Genomic DNA, 23,608 nt, shown 5'->3' on the forward strand with positions numbered 1-23,608 from the left:
GCACAAAACGGAGGGAGGTTTGAAGGGCATACCGATTTGAAGTGAAACGCAGCCTTTATTTGTCCTTCAAAACAACTATTACTGTCGCAGATATTAACTTAGGTCGCATAATTCTGGCACTCTGACACTTGTTTTGCACCAAGTATTTTCAGCAAACTCGCGAGACTGGTCACGTGTCACATCATCAAATGTCGATAATAAACCTTCCCCGCATTTAATGGTTCCGCACGGATATGTGGAGAGATTGATCCAACATACAGTTTCCTCTGTGGGTGACATCAATATTTTTTAAGTAAGTTGAATATTCACAATTAACACTGACTCAGTCAAAACACGTAGATATATTCGTCTCGTTTTTAACGCCAGCAGTTGTCAAGTTGTTTATGCCTCGTGGAAAAGTACACTGATGTTTTCATGCTAGCACGTTGACATTAGCCACTTCAGTTCTGAAATTCATATTTTGTGATGCTGCTGAGTTACAACGTCAACAAATGTCTTTTTGAGTCTACTGACTGCTCTCGTTTCAAAATATATAGATTAATATGTGTTTTAAAGACGTGTTGGGACACTCTTTTTTTAAGTTTATGTGAAAGAGGCTTCAGATTAAATTATTTTCAAGTTTAAAAAAATTACTCTTCACTGGCTGGTCTTTGTTCTATATATTTTAGATATATATCTGGCGTAAAACATCATACAACACTTGTATTTATCGAAAATGTGTGCTGACGCTATCCTGTTTAATGGGAGTGACATTGATTATTGATAATAATTCTACTCAATTCGGTTGATTTAAAGAATCAAACACATCGCAATATGGCACAATAATGTCATGCAAAGTTGTAAAAACTACAACACATCTGGTTAAAGCATCTTTATGTAAAGAGAAGTCATTGTGAGAGAATGAGCAATATAACGCCGGCTGTGGCGCGTGAAATCACGGCGGTTTGATCAGTGTGGTTGAGCGCGTCCTGATGCGGCCGGTCGCGTGCCTCTATTGTTCGCGTCACTCACGCGTCTATTTGAATAATAACAGCAAACTCCCATAACGCCAATCATATGACGCGTCACCATAGAGACTTCACACCACAGACATATGTCTATGCTTATACACCACTGATCTATTATACAGATTCATGCTTCCACCCGGCACGCGCTCTGTCACTGTGAATAACAGTAGTAAACGTATCTTTGAAGGAGTAAACAGGAAGTTATATTATATTAACTAAATTAATAAAATATGTTTATACTTATTAAATTATATTTGAAAAAATATTTTATATCTAGAAGAAGTAGTTTTATTTAGTGCCTTTCCATAGCTCAAGGTCGCTTTACATTGTACATTACAATACATTTAAACACCCACACATACATTACAGTCACATAGGATACATATAGTCACAGTATCCAAAATGCATGTTATATATATATATGTTTTTAATTGGGTCTTGAAAGTAGCCACAGATGAGGTATTACGTAGTGTAGAGGTAGCGAATTCCACAATTGAGGAGCATTAACACTAAATGACCTTCCACCTAGACACCCGGAAACGAGGGATGGACAGTAAACCAAGTTCAGCTGATCTAAGGGACCGGGCAGGGTGGTAAGGGTAGAGTAGGTCAGACAGATATTGGGGAGCAAGTCCATTTAATGCTTTGAACGTTAAGAGCAATACCTTAAAGTGGATACGTGATGCCACAGGTAGCCAGTGAAGGTCATGAAGCAGAGGAGTAATGTGAGGTGAACGCCTAGTGGAGGTGAGAACTCTTGCTGCAGAGTTTTGAACATACTGTAATCTTGCAATAAGTTTTTTGGGAAGACCAAGAAATAAGGCATTGCAATAGTCCAGGCGTGATGTGATTAGTGCACGAAGATGGAAAAAAGAGTTTTTAACAAAAGAAATATGAGAGCCGAAAGATAGAGTTGGATCGAATAAGACACCAAGGTTACGAATCAATGACGAAGGCTTAACCTGAGTTCCATCAATGTCAAAGGACTGGCAGTAGAGCCGATCACTAATATCTCGGTTTTCTTATCGTTTAATTTAAGGAAATTCAGGGACATCCCATGCTTCATGTCCCTGATACATGCAGTGAGTGAGTCAGGCAGAGATGGCCTATCGGAGCTGGTGGTAAGATAGATTTGAATATCATCAGCATAGCAATGGAATTTAAGTCCATGCCTGCGTATGATGTCCCCAGAGTGTGTGTGTGAAGTTTTGGCTCAAAATACTACACAGATATTTTTATATAGCCTAGCATGTTAAAGTTGTCACTTTTTGAGGGGGAGCAAAAACGCAGTTTTTGTCAGTCCCTTTAAATGCAAATGAGCTGCTGCTCCCGGCACAGAGGGCGGAGCTTCAACAGCTTGTGTCCTTTTACCTCACACACACATGCACTGAACATTTCAAAAACTTGTAGCATTAACCGGATTCAGACAATGATGGAGAGACTCAAGAAGAAGTGACAACAGTGGAAGTGGTTTGTTGATGAATTTATGTAGCTTATGTGTAGTTATCTTCTAGTCATTGATTAGCATATTATATCATGATAATCTATTAATCATGTTCCCGGGGGTGGGGTTTACGTAAATCTTAGGGTTAATGATGTCACTAACCCGAGAGGAATGTTGTGTAGTCTCTACCGTTTGTTGTAGTCCTTAAAAAGTAAGTTCTTTAAAAGCAAATATCTCCCTTTGCTTTGAACTTTGAGTGTCGTGACTTTGCTGATGTTGGTTATGCTCAAACAGCAACATTACACTCTAACTAAAGTTAGAAAAGTGAAATCATAACCAACCACCCCTTTAAATATCACATTGCGTCAGGGTTTCCCAGACTGGGGTTTGTGAGATTAATGAAAAGCTATTAAGTACTTAAATCATAAAAATGTTAAATTAAAATAAATAGTTTTAAAATAAAACCAATCAAAATTAAATGCCTACTAAAAATAATATATATTTTTTTCATTTGTTTACCTGCATGTCATGTGACCATTAAACGACATCAGAGAACCGTGAATTAACTTTATTTATTATTATTATTATTGACTTAACTTATTAACTTGAACTCTCAGGGGGTTTCAAGTAAATATATTAGGACAAAGAGGTTCAGCTGACAGAAAAAGTTGGGGAATCTCTGCATTGCATCTAAAGAGCTTCTGAACGTATATAAGCAGAAGACTTTTATAGAAAGGAAAAAAGGTATTAGACAGGGAGAATCAATGAATTATGAATAATTTACTGCCACTTTAAGAATAACATGTAATCAATAGGAAAGTAACTGTAGTCTGAATACGAGTATTTTAAAAGGTAATATCTAATTACAAGTACTTAAGGGATACTCCACTGTTTTTTCATATTAAACTGTCATTCCCTTAAATAAGACGAGTTGATACATATCTCTCTCGTCTCGGTGCGTGCACTCAATCGCTCTGGCGCGCGGCGACACTTTGATAGCACTTTGCTTTGCCCAGTTCATTCATTAGGGACCAAACACCTCCATGTTTTCCCTATTTAAATACAGTTACACGAGTAGTTACACGACCAAGTATGGTGACACAAAAAAAACGTGGCGCTTTTCTAAGCGGGTGAAAAGGATAACTATAAGGTATGGCGGAATAGCACTGGGAGCAGTTCGACTCGGCGCAGTAAAAAGTCACGTTGGTTCTAATGACAGAAGTGAGAGGGAGAGGATTTTTCAGGAGTGATGATATTACTGCGCCGTGTCGAACTGCTCCCAGTGCTATTCCGACATATATTATAGTTATCCTTTTTACCCGCTTAGAAAAGCGCCACGTTTTATTTTGTGTCACCATACATGGTCGTGTAACTACTCGTGTAACTGTATTTAAATAGGGAAAACGTGGAGGTGTTTGGTCGCTTCTAGCTTCATCTCTGTTTGGTCCCTAATGAATGAACTGGGCTAAGCTAAGTGCTATCAAAGTGTCGCCGCGCGCCAGAGCGATTGAGTGCACGCACTGAGACAAGAGAGATATGTATCAACTCGTCTTAGTTAAGGGAATAACATGGTTTAATATGAAAAAACGGTGGAGTATCCCTTTAATTTTTAGAGTCTGATTACATAGTCCATATTACATGTAATCAGTCACTCAGCACTGGATTCAGATGTATGTAAAACCAGATAGAATGTATTTTAAAGAGGATAAATTAAGGTTCTTAACCATCCAAATTACATAGACTTGAGGAAAAAGTAACTTTCTAGTGACAGCTTCATATTACATCTATAGGTGGCCTCCATAGTATTCGCAAATCTGCTTTAGTCAAAGAATATAGGCAACCCCTGCTGCAACAGTCAAACAACCAGGCTAATGCGGAGGAGGATTTGATATGGCGTGTGTCCACTAGATGTCAGTGAAGACCAGAGGAGGTGTGTGTTGGCGTCAGGAGCGTGAGGTTTGGAGTTCAGTGCCAGGAGCTTCCCCTGAGACTGCTGAGAGAAACAGTCCAGACTCCAGACCAAAAAACCCAAACATCCTCAGCCTGTAAAGCACGTCGCCCGGCCAGCTGGCAGACTGCCTTCTCCAGGGCTGCTGTTCCCACAGGGAGGGAGAGCAAACGTGTGTGTGTGTGTGTGTGTGTGTGTGTGTGTGTGTGTGTGCGAGACACTCATATGTGTACATGTGGGTACTGACACCTGAGGCACTTGTTCACGTGTTGCTCAACACGAGTCAATAACTGTTATGTTAACAAACTAGGGGAAAAAAAACCCTGTTATCTGAAGGTAAATCTCACCCCTTAAGCATTGCAAATACAATAGGGAGGGAGTGATATATAACACATTTTTGTGTGTGTTGTTGACTTGAGAGAAACTGCATGAGAATGTGTGAGAACAATATTAAGACCAGCTGCCAAACTGCACATTTTTAGGGACTGCCACATGGGGAAAAATCATTTGTTTGAGGTCATCTAGCAAATCCTGCAAGAACTGAGAGACAAAACTAGGCATTCTGAAGTCATGTTTTTCTTTTTCAGGTATAAACCGGCGATGAATGTTAATGAAGTCCACCAGGCAGAAGAATTATGCAATGTTAGACATGTTAGAGTCTCCTAAGCACGTTCAAGCCTGCTGTGTTGGGAATCAGTTTTTCTATGCACTTTACAGTCATAACAACCACTCTTTTCTTTCTCACAGGGTGTGGAAGCGCTGAGTCCAGACAGCGCCACCTGGTGTACGAGAATGAGCCTGGGAGGACAATCAAGAGGTGAGCATCGTGGACTCTTTTAATTAGCATTGTGTGCTAAAGCTAGCATGAATATTACTGATCATTCCTAGGGATAATTATAAGAACAAACTTCTCACTTGTATGTAGTTAAGTCAATATGAAAACAAATAGGCATACAAAATAAATCTGTACCGTATATTGGTTTAGAGGCCGCTACTTGAGTTTTTTACACTACCGTTCAAAGGTTTGGGGTCTGTAAGATTCTGTTTGTTTTGATAGTAATCCTGCAATTCAGCAAGGGTGTAATACATTGATCAAAAGTGGAGAGATTTCTAATGTTAAAAATTTATATTTTATATTGGTGTTTTCAACATTGATAATAATAAATGTTTCCTCATCATATTAGAATGATTTCTGAATGATCATGTGACACTGAAGACTGGAGTAATGATGCTGAAAATACAGCTTTGATCACAGGAATAAATTAATATATGAAAATAGAAAAGTTATTTTAAATTGTAATATTTCACAATATCACTGTTTTTACTGCATTTAAATAAATGTGTAGCCTTGAGAGAGACTTCTTTCAAAAACAAAAAAAAAAATCTTTTTTAAACCGTAGTGAAATTATACTGTACATTATAATGTTTTGATGCTTAAGCTCACTTGTGTATGTAAAACAATTCATTTTAGTTTTTAGGTGTTTTTTTATTTTATTTATTTAGACAAAATAGTATAGAATTTTAATATTGGCTATTTAGCAGTTGTTGGCCATAACATGAAAATAATTATTGATTATATAAGTATATAGGTAATATAAGTATTATATAATTTATTTTCTCTGCATCCCCAAAATTATTAGCTTTATTAATTATACAGCTTTTCTTAATATGTTCCTTTGACTAATGCGAACAATTCTTTGGTGCATGTCATTTCAAATGAGAATTTTTTTTAATTCAAATGTAATAATTTGTTCCATCTCTGAAACAACTTTCCTCTTCGCCTGACATCAAACACTCGTATTTTTCATCCACTCATCGTATCCAGTCCGATCAATTACCAACTGCCTAGCAACCATGCTGAATACCCTAGCAACGACCTTAGGAAAGGCTTAAGCCTGTGACACGCCAAGCTGACGTCAAAGAACTAGCGGCGTCGAATGCTGACTGTGTCGCCTCTCGTCGGCTGCGTCTCGGCCAAAAAGCTGTGCTTGAACATCAAATAGACTAAAGGCGACTGTCAACTAGCTTGTGTGTTCTGTGCCTTAGTGTGAGTAAATATCTGTCTATATCAGCAGGTATCAGTAGTTTATGTTTATCATTCAAAAAGAGTAACCTAAACTAGGACTCCAGATATACGAACCGTAAATAAAGCAGCGCTTGCTTACCATTTTCAATATTAATCATGCTGATCACTTTCTTCATTCCAGTCGGCTCATGTTATTATGAAAATATTTGTGTAATCGAATGCTAAGATAGAAAAACTTCTCTCGGGCACTGACTCCTTTGCTAAACTGAACAGCCAATCAGAGTTCTCTCTCTCACCGACGGCCCAACGCAGATTCAACACGCTGATTCGGCGGGACACACCGGAAAAAGCTAAGCCCACCGACGCTCAAAAACGTCCCGACAGCCGACCGTCGGCTTGGTGTGTCCCGGCCTTTACTGGGAATGTCAGGTCAACTTCAACATCGTGCCAGCGAGTTTTGCACATCCAAAAAAATGATAATCTAATCGATAAAGAGTTGCAGTGTAGTTCGCTCCACAAGTGGAAGTCAGAGATGATATTGACTTCTGTAAGTAAATACCTGTCTCCTTCAATAACATTCTCACTTTTCAAACTTCCCATTGACTAGCTGCGTAGTCTACATTCCTTAATGTCCTTCCGGCCCACTTTCCTCCCATGCGTGTGTGTGTGTGTGTGTGTATGTGTATGTTAATGCCTGTAAAAGAATGAGGTTAGGGTGGAGTTGAGACAAACACCAGAGGATATCATGTGTTTTTGTGTCATGTGCGTGCGTCACACCAATCACGGAAGCTTAACTTATGGGAAAAGACTATCCTTAGTAATGTTTAAGACAACCCGTGAAGTATTGCGAGCAAATAGGATGATCTCCGTGCAGGACTGTGTGTGTGTGTGTGTGTGTAGTGGTGCTAAGAGTGGACGGAGAAAAGCCCTTTGCACCACTTTCCCAGGCTGTCGGTCAGGAAGGTTGGGTTTTTTACACCGTGACCACCGTGTTGCCCTTTCCGGGGGAAATCCGAGACAAACACGCAGAAGGGGGGCCGGTCGGGGGGGGACAGGAAAACCGGCCCTGGGAAGAAGGAGAGGCGAGGAGAAGAAAGGTGTTGGCCACACAGCATGAGAGAGGCAGTTGCTTTCAGGGCTTCTCAAAGGACCATATACCTCCCCTCCGTTACCCCATTGTCACCGGCCGCTCCTGTCCCGCTCCCCCTTCCTCCTCAAAACGGGCTCATCTTCTCACAGTTTTGTGGCCTGGAATCACTGCCCCGAAATACAAAGCCCCAACACCTCTCACACAACAATAGGCTCCTCCTTTCTCTCCCTGTTACGCGTATTAAGTGTTAATTTTCTGACCCTTTTTTGCTCAATTCAAATGCGGTGTGAAGTATCCACATGTAACAATAGCTGACTGGGAAAAAGGAGTCAAGGAGTGCATTACAAAGGAAGTAAAATAGTTAAGCCTGTATCCTGGATTTAAGGGGAAAAGTTAGGAAAGTCTTACAGTGGTGGGAAAAGTGCATTGAAACTTTATTTACTTTCTTTAATAAGCGTACCTGGTCTTGTTATGAATGATTCATTGCTGCAAAATTTTATTTTGAAGGGAAAAAAACAAATAGTGTTCGCATTTTTTTTTCTTCTTTCGTTTTCAGCGGACTTTTTCGAACGCTCCCTTCAAACCACCTGTCATATAGACACCACTTTTCAGGATCCAGTCAGGTTTTACTCGTCGAATATTCTGAAATCTGTCATGTTGCTGGAATGAAGTGGGTTGCGATTATGAATGCGGTTTCATTTGGACTCATGCAGCAAATTTTGCGCCGCTTGTAGCTCTAAACAAATTTGCTGAAATGTCTGTTTTCAAACATTGCCTCGTCTGCCTTTAGTCGGTCAAACAGGTATTCCCGCCCCAAACTCACGCCATTGGTTTAGCCAGTGTTATTTTGATTTAAAGAATGGCAACACTTTTGTGAAATCATCCGACCAACGGCAGTGCACATGCTCTCAGTGTTGGGTTTAATGCATTACGAAGTACTTAATAACTAATTTAATTACTTTTCCCTTGAAAAAGTAAAGAAAGGGATTCCTATTAATTTTCCTGAAATTTAATTAGTTACTTCTGACATAATTAAATACTTTAAAGACTATATTTACATCAAAATGTAATGTCTAACGATAAAATGGTTTCAATGTAAACTTCTCCCTTTAAATACGTTGGTCAGTGCAATTTTATATCATTTATTTGAAAGATTACTCTTAAAAGAGTAGTTTCATGTTTATCCTTGTGTTGTTCAACTGGCCGAGGTTGATACGGGATTTATAAAGTAACAAGTAATGTAATACTTCTTAAAGAGAATAATTAGTACAGTAATCTAATTACTCTGTTGAAGATTAGAGTAATTAGTAGCTTGTATTTAATGACTTTTTTAGAGTAACTTACCCAACACTGGTGTCAGCACATATGGGAAAAACAAGTTCGAGTCCGGCCTGCTACATTACCTGTTACAACCTTGTTTGCTCCACATCGGGGCTTCACAGTTGCGAGTATTTCACTAGCATTTGCATTTCAAAATAAGAGTTTCCAAAATAAGAGCCCTGGTTTATTTATAATCAAAAGTTAAAAAATAAACTGTATCTGGGATTTTAATCAATGTTTAGAATATACACGATTATTCCATATTATTTCATTCCACAATTATTAAATAAATAGTTTAAAGTCGAAATATTATACAAAGTCCTATTTTTTGTATTAAAAAATCTTCTTGTATTTCTTAATTATTAAAAATGATTCATATTTAAAAATTATTATATGCATTTTCATTGCCCCCCGTAAAGATCTTTATGCGCTCCTAAATGTTTTGGGGGAAAAGTAAGCGTCAAGCCCTAATGACTTTCTTGTATGGCTGCCTTTACTGATTTTTTTTATTTTAACTCTCCCCTCAAATTACTTTGATCCACTTTTTGATCCAAGACATTTTGCAATTATGAAAGCAGATCATTTGGAATTTAAACTAAAGTGAAGCATTGAATTAGACAAACAGATTTGCAGAAATAATGTCTGTTTTCAAACATTGCCTCGTCTGCCATTAGTCGGTCAAACAGGTTTTCCCGCCTGTTTGACCGACTCACACCATTGGTTCACAAAGTGTTATAAATTAAAATATGTTTTGATGAAAGATTTCGAATTATGAAATCAGTCTATGTTGGAAAAGGAATGACAACACTTAGTAAAATCATCAGAGCAATGGCCGTTGGCGCTGTGGTGCCCGTATGGGAAAAACATGTTCGAGTCCAGCCTGCAACATTTCCTGTCACTCTCTGCTTTAACGGTTTAATAAAAAGTGGCAAAGTGCAATGCAGTTGAGTGAGAGCTTGTGAGGTGGAGTGAAAGCAGGCATGCAGTGGAGAGCGTATGAGTGTGACCCGGCTGTGGTGTGTTTGTGCCCAGGTGTTGACCCGGCGGCCCTGCAGGAGCACCTCTGGGCCCTGTGGAACAGGAAAGAGCAGGAGGAGGTAAGGCACAGATGTAATTACACTCGAGGCGAGATCCTGCCGATAAGAGCACTTGAAGTGCATGAGGGGCCTAGGGAACCACTAGCAAAATTCCTCCATTTCTCCCCGCTGTATTTAGGAGATACTCCATTACTTTTCAAAATAACTATAGTATGTGATGCAGATATTGCTCCAGCCCTTATGAGCATAATTTAGACTTCCAATGAAACGATCAAAGTTGTAACCGCAGTGAATTAAAAGGAGGATTTGGGTCGTACAGGTTGTTAATTAATTTGCATTTATGGTGTGATAACTATTACAAAAGAAAATTCTTTCAACTCGTCCCGCAGTTTATAGCATTTTTTTTTTTGAGGGAGAGACAGAGAGAGAGAGAGTTGTAACTTTCTGTGGTAATCCATATTCTATCACAAATGCTTTTGATGGTGTTTACCTTGTATCGAACATTTTCTTGTGTAGTATTCAGATTATCACCAAAATTATATCATCGCATTTTTATCACCAGAATTCATGATAATCACGTTCATTCTGTTTACTTCCTTTCCCCCTTTTTGTATAAGAAACTGTGTTGCATTTCCAGTGCTTTACTCAGCGCTGTAAATCATTTGGTTCAGAATTCAATTAGTTTGGGTTCACTGTTAAATATTTTTATATTATAATAATAACAACACAATTGTAACTCGAAGAACAAATCAAATCATTGTGCAACATTGACCAGGTTTAGATTTGGATTTTTGTTAAGAAACAAATGCAGAATACACAATATTAAGTAATGCATATTAAAGTAATTGCAATTGATTGTTAATATACATAATCCCTATTTTCATTTTATTTTATTTTTGTATTTTGATATTTGATTTGATTTTTGTACATTAATTTGACAATTGATTATTAATTTACTTAATCCATATCTTCCTTTTTATTTTATTTTTTGTTGATTTTTTTTTTTTTTTTTTTTTGGTTTGATTTTAATATTTGATTTGATTTTTTTTCACATTTTCTTTAAATTATTATTTCCTTTTCTACTCGTCCCATTTGTCCAAACTGTCTGAAAAGCTCCCCTGTTCCTCCCTCAGCTGCGGCAGTTTTTGGCGGGCAGTTTCTCGCAGATGCAGGAGCCCTTGTCTGGTCTGCTGGACCTCCTGGAGGGCTGCGCTACCATCCAAAAGGGCAAGACCACCAGTCCGAACCAGTTCATTCTCTCAGAGTTTATGCGCTGGAGGACCAGTAATCCCCAGGCCAGTCTGAATGTCCTGAGGGAAGAAGAGAGACTGCGTCTCCAGCAGCAAGCGCTGGGTCTCCTCACAGACTCGCACCCCGGGTTCATGGACCCCCTGCTGGAGGTGTATCAGCTGAGCTCGCTGAGGAAGCCACTGCTGCTGGCTCATGTGTTCTTCCTGCAGGACCTCCGCTGCTTCAAAGAGGTGTGAGGGGGCTCTCTCACAACATCAGCATACCAGAAAAGGGTTGCTAGGGGTAGAAACGTACACGGCCCAGGCCAGTTATGGGAAAAATAGATTTGTGGTGTATTTGATTATGGGCAAAATATAAAATATTATAAAAAATATAATTATGATTTTGAGAGTGCAATGTGGCCTGGATGATTTTTTTTTTTTTTTGACAAAATTGTGACATTTTGAAGTGATCGCCATTGTATGATCAGAATCTGAGCTTCTGAGGTCACATTCATATTTCTATTTCATACTTTTGTGTGAATTTTAAATTATTGTGTAAACTAAAAGTTATCTCATTTGCTGTCATAAAATGGGGGGATCAAAAAAGGAAATTATATTTTGTTAATATATATTTTTTAACAGTCATTTAATATTCATTTTATTTTGTCAATTAAATACACAATAAAAAAAAATTAAGAAAGTCTACAATTTTGACTTTATCTTACTCAAGAAATATTAGGCACCAAAAGATAATGTCAATAGAAAACTTTAATACTTTTAAAAATGTATATTTGATACAAGCATTATAAATGTTATTTATAATCAACCTATTTGATTACTAATCATCTAAGATGTTTTTTATTTGACAATACCAGTATAATGACCAGTATGATGTGCATTATAAGCTGCTGTAATGACAGTAATCTTGTATTTTCTAACAGGCGTTGGTGTTCAGTGTTAAAGTGGAGCTCCAGGAACATCTGGACATGGAGAAGGTCAGTTCAATCACATTGATGAATATAGCTGGATGTTTCCTCTATCTGATGTGCACTGTTGCTGTGTGTGCCGGCAGATGTGTGTGCCGGTCATTCTCCTGGACAAGCTGTCTCTGGCGGAGCTGTACGTGCGGGATCATCCAGAGCTGCAGCGGCGGCTGCTCGCACTGCTGGACTCCTGGTGTGACCCCAGCTTCAGCATCCAGGATCTGCTCAGGTGAGCTCTCGGCACAGGGGTCGACATACTGAACATTAGTGAAAGGGTGGAAAATGTCCCTGCCCTATTGTGCATTATGTCTCAATACAGAATTAGGAATTTATGAGGAAAATGTGCTTAATTGCCATGTAAATAAATGTCAAAAAAAAAAAAAAAAAAAGACAAAAAAGGACAAAAAAAAAAAAGTCCTTAATTTGGCTTTATGCAAAAAAATATTTTGGGGCCATATATAACCTGGACATTTCTTCATGACATTCACCTGAAATATCAACATTGAAACATTTATAATAATAATATTTATGACGTTATGATTTTATCAGTATTATTATTAATCTGATCTAGTCTATTATCTCTTTTAATAATATTCAATAAATGTATCCATCTTTTTTACATTACATCTGGTTTTACTTGTGAAAAATTGTAAAATCATAAATATTTAATTGCTTATAATAATAATCATTATTATTAGTTTATATTATTTATTAGTCTATTTATTATTAGTCTAATCTATCATTTATCATTCATCCACTTTTTTTCGTACTGTACAGTTTAATGGCGATGCAATAATAATGGCGATGATGATGATGTATATCTGGCTCTAATGCAGAGTTTTCTGAGTGATTGTGAGGTGTTGTGTGGTTTCAGTCAGTACCCACACCTGGTTCTCTCCAAACATCAGACGGACCAGATTCAGCCCAAGCTGCTCAGTAAACATGTCTTCAGACTCATGGAGAAGTTCTGCATTGACCCAGGTGAGTGAGCCTGTTTGACACTCTCATCATCTCTATGAATGCGTGTGTATTTGATGTTTACACTCATGCTGTTGGGTTTGGTTTGGTTTCAACAGGTCTGTGCTCTAATTCTGTCTACAAGAGGAAGTTGGACTCACTGAGGTTTCTCATGTACAAAACCTTTGGCGAGGTGAGAAAGTTCCCCATTTTCACAGCCATTTTTTTGCATATCATTGGTCAAAAACATATAAGGGTGTGAAGTGTCAAGTTCCTAGAAATCTACGTTTTGTATTTACGGTGGTTTCATATGCATTTAAAAAATGTTTCCAAGAAATGTTTCTGTTCATTGACTCTAAATATGTCATCTGGTGTAACCCATCAATTAAGAAAATATTTCTTTTACACTTTTGATAAATGAACACATTGAATAAAAGTACACATCTTTATCATTATTTTCATCAGTGTTTTTTGATATAAATTTTAAGGCAAGCAGTATTTGTTATTACAAGTGTAAGGAATTATTAATTCATAAATATTGTGTTTTTGTTGATATTTATTTGAGTCGCACAACATGACAACCTGAACTAACCTTGCCTGGTCTTAAATCAAATTATCTTGTTAAATTATATTTTAAGAGGCTTGCTGATTTAGACAGTCTATAGAGGACCTGACTATGATATTTATTAGGTTTTTCATATTAAAAATAATATTATTAAATTATATACTTTAATTACAATGCTTAATATTTAAAAATATTATTATAATATCAATATGATATTTTACTATTAATTTAGGTAAAATATTTATTATAAATATTTTATATAATTTATTATAGACTTTAAATTTGATATATTTCAAAGTTAAAGTTTATTCATATTTAATAAATATTTTACTTATTAATATTTAATATTAAAACATTTATTAAAGTAAAAATAATTTTACATTAATTTATTAATAATTAGTAAAGCAGTTTTGTTAAAATATAAATTCCTTTTTTTCTAAGAAATAATAATAAGAAAATGCCAAACATTTTTACACGGTTTTCTTTTTGTGAATTTTAATTTTTACCAGGCATTTTTCTTCATTATGACATGACAGTTGTAATCTCCTGATAAAATGCATTTTAATACAGAAATTTAAACTATTCTCATCTTAAAAGAGGTATAATTTTATGTGTAATGAGTTGCAATTTTAAATGTATTTGTCAATAAATTAGTATTAGTCACGTGATCAAATGTAATGTTTTCCAACCAAGTCTCACCCTTCATTTACTGCTGAATATTTTGTGCACTCAGAAATGCATCACGTGACAGAGGCTAAATGTGAATACTGTATGTTGTTTTGCAAATGCTGTATGTGATGTATTGCAGTGATGTGTCTGCTTCATTGTATTTGACAGAAAGGTATGTCTGAAGAGAACTGGAGAGACCATGTTCAGGTAATACATGTTCAGGTAATACTTACTCTGGTTTGATTCAGAACTTCAACATTTTAACTGAGCTTTAAACGAGTGAGTGTGTGTGTGATCTCAGGCCATGATTGAAGGTAATCTAGAGCTCCAGGTTCAGTTGGTGCAGCTGTTGGTTAAACACTGTAGCCTCCAGACTGCTGCCCAGTGGGCTGCACATTACAGCATACCCAGAAACAGGCTTCCAATAGGAGTCTGGGACAAAATTCAGAGCCTTTCCCCCAAGGAGCTGTAAGTATTAAATAAAATGCATGCACACACACACAGACTCTTGATGACCTCCCATAAATGATTTTCGTACAAATAATAGTATTTTTTGTAACCCTCACACAAACTGACACAAACTATGTTCCACTATTTGTGAAGATACTTTGACTTCTACACACACACACAACCATCACCCTCACAAGTATATTCCTGTCACAGAGAGATGTGTGCTGTAAGCGGCCCACCGGAGTCCTGGACACCCCTTCAGTCTGATCAGAAAAAATACTACCAGCTGCCTCTAGCCAGAGAAAACGTCCACTTTGTAGAGACATTAGATAAAGTTGAGCAGTGCAGAGAAGCTGTTTTAAAGGTAACACTTTGCTACTGTACATTTATGTAAATTACGATTATGATTTGACTAACCTATACGTACTGGTGTGGTTCATATTTTAACATCAACTTTAATTATTTCTAAAGAACAAGGTAGATTCTGTTTTCCATTATATGTCTCCTTGCTCTTCTTCAGCCTGGCTGTGTGGTTGGAATTGACATGGAGTGGAGAGCTGGTTTTGGCACAGTGTTGCCTCAGCGCGTGGCTCTGATCCAGCTGGCCCTACAGGAACAGGTGTTTCTGCTGGACCTTTGTGCTCATGCCATTAGCCACCACAGCATCACAGTGGACTTCATCAGGGCTCTGCTGTCAGACAAGAGCATCATCAAACTAGGTAGGAGACCTCGAGACAAATTAAGTCACAGACGCAAACTGTGGGTGGCCTATCAGGAAAGATAGAGAAATTCTGCCTTGAGCTTTGAAAAGCATTTCTAGCTTGTGTATGTGTTTACTAGGTTATGGGATGTCTGGAGACTTGCGGAGTCTGGTCAGCACGTGGCCTGAGCTCAGGGAAGAGCCAATGAAAATGGAAGGAGTTCTGGACCTGCTCCACGTCCATCAGGAGGTACTGCTAAAAACGACCCGCAGCTTAACTATTTCTGATTGGATTGATTAGCTGAAAAATGTAACAAATGCATCATATTCAAGTTCACATGTTGCTATTTTATCCTTTTTACAAATGACCCCTGTCCCCACAGCTTCAGCGGTGCTGGTTAGGGAACAAAAGGTGTCGGTCAGTGGAAGTTTGCGAGGGTCCGGCAGAGAAGGGCCTGAGTCTGCTAGTACAGCAGGTGTTGGGAAAACCACTGAACAAAACCGAGCAACTCTCAAACTGGGAACGCCGGCCACTCCGGACCAGCCAACTCCGCTATGCTGGTAACACAAAATTCATGTGATAGCATTATGTTTTTGAACCTTCTCCCATTCTCTTTCTGTGTCTATTTTCAGCCGCTGATGCGTACTGCCTGCTGAACGTCTACCTTGTCCTCTCCCGGGACCCGAAGGCATATGGTTTGCCAGAGGACCTCTGCTCCATTCCCTCAGCCCAACTGACCAAGAGCCGTGAGGAGAAGAAAACCAAAGAGAAGAACAAGCAGTCTAAAAGAAGAGAGGTCATTTCACTGGTCTGCCACTCTCTGGCTGCAATTTTCATGAGCATGTAGTACAGAAAATTACTCTGTTGTCATAGTTACTGTCATAAAATTCAATATATAAATAGCTGAAACATGTGGGGTTTTTATGATGCAGAAATTAAGGAGAACAACTAAAATTGTGGCAAACAATAGTCATTTTTTTTGAGTGGGGTTGTCTTAATTAGTCACATTGTGAATTAGGGTTGTGCCGATAGACGATAGTATCGTGTATCGACGATAGACAGAGATATCGCCGATGGCAGATGCGTTTGACGATATCAATACAATAATTGGCTCATTTTCCCATTAATGTATTAAATCATTATTATTATTATTATTATTATTATTATTATTATTATTATTATTAAGCTAGTATAGTTATTAAATTAAATAGGAACTACAATTATATTTGCCTTGCCTAAATTCATAATGACATCACCACATAACCACACTTGCGACATCACCACATAACCACACTTGCGACATCACCAACGCGCGCGTATGAGGACTCCTCAAAGAAAATGTTTTTAAAACAGACTAAAAAAACTACATCCCACAACGAAATTTAATTGCAAGGTGATCCATTCATAAATTGTCAAGAGTGCTTGTTTTAACAGACGCATCATTCTTATACAGAGCCAAGATGAAGACACGGCATCGTTGTTCGTCAGTATTTTGTTTCCTTAGCACATTAACAAAATATTTAATGACACTAATAACACTAAAAACAATACAATTACAAAATATTAATTATAATAATATCAATAAAATTATATAGGCCGCCTAGGCCTAATAAAAGTCTTTAGTTCACAAAGCATATCTGTGAAACTCTGCCATCTGTGAAAATCACAAGCAACTTCAAACTTGTTTAACAAGAAATATTCGTCAAATTTTTTCACTGTCAATAATGTAAGTCCACAAGAGAAATATTAAGCCAGTAAATTGATAGTTGCTGTACCGTTATATCCACCGTCGTCTCTGAGAGAACGCGCCGTTAATGCAGTTAAAGCTCAGTCCGTTTCTGCTTTCATTTTCAGGGAATGAGCGCGTTTACATGCACGTTATTAACTCGATTATGCTGAATAAACAGACAATGCATGTGGTCATGTAAACGCATTAACCCGTTTTCCTTTATCAGAGTCAAGTCATAGCTTTAAGTATAACCGATCGACTTTTAGATTTTTGCCTCTGATTTCTCCCGGCATTTAAAACCCGCGTTATTTGGGCTTATTGAAGTGCGGTGCGCATAAGTGAAGTGCATCCAGACAGAGAGAGCACTGGTAGGAGGACATATAGCATATCGCAGACTCCAACACTTTTTTTTGACCCAAGAAATTAAAACGTGTTCTCATCTCGTGCAGAAGTAGCCTACAGGCAAAATGCTGCATCTGTAACGACATGAGAGAATAATGTGTGTCCGTAAATTTCCCGCTGACATGTTGAAATACTCTGAGTCAGATACAAGAATGATTAGGATCTTTATTTACCTCACTATACCGGGAAATAACCTGGTTTAGCCTATTAATAAACACTCCACCTTTGCTTTCCAAATTCTCATATTTAAAACGAAGTAGTAAAACAAGCAAATTGATGAGTAAATAAGCAAGTTAATAATCAAATAAGTAAGGCCCGCCCCCTCACGATAATATCGTGTATCGCCGATCTCACAGGCTGACGATAAGACGATATGAAAATGGAGCATATCGCCCAAGCCTATTGTGAATTATTCAAATATCTGTCATTTTAAGCCACTGCATATTTGATGTATAATTTACCATTTTCTTTCAAGACCCAAAAATGTGACAAGCCATCTAATATGTCCTGCCCACCCTTTTCTCCAATCTTTTGATGCAATATAGTGGATCACTATTTTTAGAATAGAGAAATAATGTCATCTTCACCAATGATGTTGGAGTGTGTTCCAATCTTTAGGCTCGGCAAAAGGCGAACGAGCCCCAGTCTGTGGAGAAGGACTGTTTTAAGGATTCGGAGTACCAAGGGCCCACCATCACGCCGCCAGAGCTGCGAGTGGTCTGTGATAACATGCTGCAGGGTCTGGGACGTTTTTTGCGATGTCTGGGGGTGGACGTCAAGATGCTGGAAAACACAGATGACCATAAAGTAGCAGCGGAGGTGAAACAATTAATCGCCTTTTGTTGGTTTACATTTAATTTTTAAACTGGTAGGACATCATATAATGGTCCTCAGCTGTTTCAGGTCATATTTATAAAGAACAAGTGACTAAAAATCTGAATGGACCTCCATGGCATGTGGCGTCCCTCAGGGCTCGATCCTCGGACCTTTGCTGTTTAACATATATATGCCCACAGAAGGCAGAATAATGTAAAGTAACAGAAATGCCTACCAAAGTTAAGCACCCAGATTTATCTACAATTATCATCAGTTGACTACAGCCTCATAGATTCTGCTACAATTAAATAGACAAAACAGAGGTTGATGTATTTGGCCATAAAGAACATGTTAAGGCAAATTCCTCCTGAAGTTTAAAGACTTAGTGTCCTCTATTATATTCATCTCAGTTTTAGTAGTCATGTCAAAGCATAACTAAATCACCCTACTATTATCCTGAAAAAAGTAATAATGTATTTGCTAAAATATATTTTTAAAGTAATGTATTTTCTGTCATGTTATGCTATATTCTCTCCTCCAGCTGGCCCGTGCTGAAGGTCGTGTCATCCTCACTGCAGGTCAGCCCTACCAAACAGTAAGTGTGTTTGAGGTATTGAGAAACATGCAAGCTATGTGGGCTTTCTTGCGTCCTACTGCCTACATAGGTAGTGTGCCTATGATGCCTTAAAATACTCCCTCCATAAGAAGCTCGCTAGGTTTTAGTACAAAGCCCCACTCTGCTTAACAAAACTCCAGTTCACTTGAATTAAATGTGTGTGTGAATGTGTGTATCTGTGTGAATAGCTACGGTCACAGGTCGGAGAGGGCCGCTGCCTGATTTTGGACTGCTCAGAAAAGGCACGTGACCAGGCCGTGCACGTTCTCAGACATTTCCACGTCCGCCTAACCCCTGCAGACATCTTCAGTCGGTGCCAGGTCAGTTGTGCATGCCTATAAACAAGCTTGTATGCGTGTGTCTCTTACATTTGTTATCACTAGGACATGAAACCTCTTCCTCTTTAAAAGGAACGCTTGCATTTTTTATCAACATTTATCAACTATTAAAAGGGAAGATAAAAGGAGATTCACTGATGCATCGCAATCATTCTTTATCAATCTGTTGATCGTGGCATATACCACAGAAAAGTGCGCTGACAGTGCAAACAAACACTAGGAGCCTTTAGAAAAGTTGACAAAATGGAGGAACAAGGTTTGTTTTTAAAGATCTTAGAGGAAGTAACCAACCAGCATTTTGCCTTATGAATTCTATTTGACTATATCAGTCATTTTGGAATTTTATTCAATCTTAAGGTTGAGATACCTAAACATTCTCAATGAAATTGCTCCCTGTCTTGAGAAATGTTTGTCTTATCTGCAGACACAAGAGTTGTGAGACCAGAAGGAAGCTAAAGAGATAGAGGGCTTCTCTGGTGACACATCTCCTGTTAATCATTGCCTTGAGATGTCACTGTGTTTTTCAGTAGAATAAGTGCAGAAGGAACTTTTTTCAGGCATTTCCTCTCACATAAGTGATGATCGGAATTCAGACAATGGGAATGGATAAGGAAATAAGCAATTACCGGAGGGATACAGAGGACAAACTGAAGGAAAGAGTTAAGACAAAAAAGGTACAAAGTTATCATTAGAGATGCACTAATATGGTTGCTTGGTCGTTAGTTGGTTGCTAAAGTATTCTTGGTGGTTGCTGGCTAATTGCTTACTAGTTCAACTCAAAAGAGTTTCTATGATAGACTAAATTCATAAGTGAGATCACTTGTGTGTGGCGCGTGGTGTCCCTCAAGGCTCGATCATTGGACCTTTGCTGTTTAACCACTGTATGCCCAAACAAGGTCAAATAATGTAAAATTACAGAAGAGTGTACCATAGGTAGGAAGCCAGATCCACCTAGTGCTATTGTTGCTAGGGTGTTCTTGATGGTTCCTGCTAATTGCTTACTTGTTCAAGTGACTGGCCTAAATTATAAGTGAGATTGCTTAGAAACATCACAATACAACTCCCCTTATAAAAAACCTGATTATACCAAATATTATATTGAATTATACCAAATTCAAGGTATAGATCATGCCCATAGCCAAACAGGACTGGTTATGTGTCTAAATGTAATAATTGTAGTTAGAGGTTTAATAGGAATATGAGCAGTAGTAAAAAGTGATTCTTTCATATTATCAAAACATAATATTGGCTAAGGGATTCATCAAGGGATGAATAAATGGAAACTGGGAGATGATGAGAATAGAGTGAGAACATCGCAAGAGAGGACAGGCAGAAAGATGTAGTGAAAGATAACAGAGAGAAAAACAAAGGGAGAGACAGACTAGGGTGTGAGACAAATGGAGAGATGGAGGCAGATATGTGCCTGACTCATTCCTCCTGTAATACCTGATCTCCATTAGAGCTGCACCTCCGGCTCCACCACAGGTCGACAGTTGTTTCCTGTAATTTTAGGATTCAAGAGTTCAAACTTGGAGCATCAAAACTCATTGAACTGTTTGTCATCAGTGGCATAAATGTTATGCAACAAGTTTTAAATATGCAAAAGCGTGAATGAGAATTGAATGCTTATTTCAATAAATAGCTACTTGGATTTTGATCTGGTCCTCACGTAAAGCCATCATATTGTTTTAAAAGACTTATTTATGGACTTATTTTATGACCAATTAACTAATTTTATGATACTTTTATCTGCCATTTATTCATTGTTTGAGCTTGACGTTGTTTGTCCCCGTGTACTTTTAGTGTAAAGAAAAGAGCAGCATGAAGAAATAGTCACACATGGGTTTGGAAATACATGAGGATGAATAAATGATGACAGAATTTTAATTCTCAGTGAACTGTTCTTTTAATAATACTTAGTACAGCCTATTATTGTTTATGTCATAGCCATTAAGCTGTTGACGCGACATACTAAAAACTCAGTGACTGTGCAATTCTGCATGTATCATTTGCCACACACCTTATAACAGTCAAAAGAGTTTCTACCACACCAAGTTCACACCTATAGCCAGTGAGGACAGGAGAACGCGGTTAAATTCCAGACGTGGGTCGTCTGAGCTCCACGTGGGTGGTGGTTTCCCCAAATGTGTCAATTTTGTGGCCACCAACCTTTCCTGATCGGGTGGCCGTCGGCTCCCATCCGGAACAGTCGCATTCCACCATTTGTGGCCCGAGGTTTCATGTTTGCTGAACAAAATGTACCAACAAATTGTGCTAGAAAACCAAACTGTGGCATTTTTAAGTTCTGAATGAGATGGAAACATTGGAATGAGATGGCAAGATTGAAATAAACACTGTATGATTGTGGTGGGGGGGGGGGGATAAAGAATGCAGTTTTGGAGTTGCACCCCAGGGCTGGTATGTGGAAGCCCACCCATGCTAAGTTAACCCTTTTGTTATCTGATGGTAAAGTCCTTTGATTAACAGTGGCTGGGTGACTTGCCCCCGGCTCTGAGAGACATTCCTAAAGCCCCCTGTGTGGCCCATTGATACTCATTGCCAATCATTAACCTCTACCCTGCCATAATCCTTTCTCTTTCTCTCTCTCTCAATCTCTTGCTCTCTCTGTTTTCTCTCTCACTGCTTTATCAGTTTATCAGCCTCTTCCTGTGAATTCCTCTCTGTCCACATCAGGTTTAAGTTAGGATCAGGGCTAAGCTGAGTTCAAAAGTGTGTCACCACACTAAATGGATTAGAGATCTGACTAGATGTTGTTGTTTTTTGTCAGTAGCATATTCACCAAAATTACTGTAAACACTTTTAAAGCACACTAATAGTACCAGTCAAAAGTTTGGATACACCTAAGAATTCTTTGTGAAATGTAAGTAAAAAATGAAACCGTAATTGTGATTTAGGTTTTTCATAATTTTATTTGACATCTATTGAATTGATCAAAAGTGACAGTAAACACATTTGCGATGTTACAAAAGATTTCTATTTGAAATCAATGCTGTTCTTTTGAACTTTCTATTCATTAAAGAATTCATCAATAATAAGAAATATTTCTTGAGCATCAAATCATTGTAGAATAAGGATCATGTGACACTGAAGACTGGAGTAATGATGCTGAAAACATCCATCCATCCATCCATCCATCCATCCATCCATCCATCCATCCATCCATCCATCCATCCATCCATCCATCCATCCATCCATCCATCCATCCATCCATCCATCCATCCATCCATCCATCCATCCATCCATCCATCCATCCATCCATCCATCCATCCATCCATCCATCCATCCATCCATCCATCCATCCATCCATCCATCCATCCATCCATCCATCCATCCATCCATCCATCCATCCATCCATGTAGAGTTGGTTTGTGGAGTGAACACTTTTTTTTTTTTTAAATGGCGGGTGCTCATGTTTAGCATGCGTTGGGCCAATCAGCGTACACTTGCGTCACTGGTAGTTCCTATAGTTCTGGTCTAAGCCTTCTCTGAAGTAGGAGCTAATTTAGTTCCCCAAAAGGCATTCCTAGAACTAAAATCGTTCCCAGTTCCTGTGGTGCAAAGATGCCAAAAAGTGGGTACTTCCGCCATTACTTCTAGGAACTATGAAAAGGCCCAGAGGCCCCTAATGTCATGGTATTATGGGTAGTTTCTCACTGGCAATAGTCAATAGAGCCCACCCCCAAGACTTTGATATTCTGGTCCCTCAATATGGTCTGAGTCCTTCCTTTTATTATAAATCTGTTTTTTTTCCCTTTCCCATTTCCATCATCTGCCAGGAAAAAATCAGAAGTAAAAGCATGTCTACTCGACTCAGGGTTAAGGATCTGAACAAAGACTAAGTATGAGCAACAGTAACAGTGATGCTTGCTTCAGCAAGAAGCACTTATTTTGGTCACATGGATATGATTTCTTGAAACCAACACCATATTCTTCATATCCCGCAACACTCCTCTGTCTGGTATCCAGTAATACAGTACAATTCCTCACACATTACCATGTTACTCGTATCATTCCCTCTTATACCATTCCATAACTGTCACATTGATTTAGACTGGCAGGGCTAATACTTGATCTCTGCTATTTCTGTGGGGAACTCTCTGCAGATGTGGCATCCAAACCACAGAGTCGATCTTTCTGCGTTTACTCGTTGATCTTCGTTACAGCAGCATCAGATGACTCCCGACCCTTTTTTTAGATGTGAGACTAACAGGTTCTTCGTATCGCAGACGCTGCCATGGCATTCACACAGGAGTTCCC

The 23,608-nt window shown here is 38.4% G+C and overlaps 1 protein-coding gene across 2 annotated transcripts in view; it reads left to right on the forward strand.

Annotated features, from left to right (window-relative positions):
• exd3 (exonuclease 3'-5' domain containing 3) overlaps window positions 1-23,608 on the forward strand; it is a 44,232-nt gene continuing 20,624 nt past the window's right edge. For both annotated transcript variants that reach the window (XM_081353691.1, XM_081353692.1), the window contains exons 1-18: window positions 1-292; window positions 5,147-5,216; window positions 9,868-9,932; window positions 11,006-11,353; window positions 12,046-12,099; window positions 12,177-12,316; window positions 12,962-13,068; window positions 13,164-13,237; window positions 14,447-14,485; window positions 14,580-14,746; window positions 14,942-15,092; window positions 15,249-15,447; window positions 15,569-15,678; window positions 15,812-15,989; window positions 16,062-16,225; window positions 18,179-18,379; window positions 18,918-18,971; window positions 19,181-19,312. In XM_081353691.1, the coding sequence (XP_081209817.1) occupies window positions 5,192-5,216; window positions 9,868-9,932; window positions 11,006-11,353; window positions 12,046-12,099; window positions 12,177-12,316; window positions 12,962-13,068; window positions 13,164-13,237; window positions 14,447-14,485; window positions 14,580-14,746; window positions 14,942-15,092; window positions 15,249-15,447; window positions 15,569-15,678; window positions 15,812-15,989; window positions 16,062-16,225; window positions 18,179-18,379; window positions 18,918-18,971; window positions 19,181-19,312 (2,208 nt within the window). In that variant the 5' untranslated portion in view covers window positions 1-292; window positions 5,147-5,191. The remainder of the gene's footprint in view (window positions 293-5,146; window positions 5,217-9,867; window positions 9,933-11,005; window positions 11,354-12,045; window positions 12,100-12,176; window positions 12,317-12,961; window positions 13,069-13,163; window positions 13,238-14,446; window positions 14,486-14,579; window positions 14,747-14,941; window positions 15,093-15,248; window positions 15,448-15,568; window positions 15,679-15,811; window positions 15,990-16,061; window positions 16,226-18,178; window positions 18,380-18,917; window positions 18,972-19,180; window positions 19,313-23,608) is intronic.

The sequence above is a fragment of the Scardinius erythrophthalmus genome (genome assembly GCF_964197995.2).
Source record: "Scardinius erythrophthalmus genome assembly, chromosome: 23".
NCBI lineage: Eukaryota > Metazoa > Chordata > Actinopteri > Cypriniformes > Leuciscidae > Scardinius > Scardinius erythrophthalmus.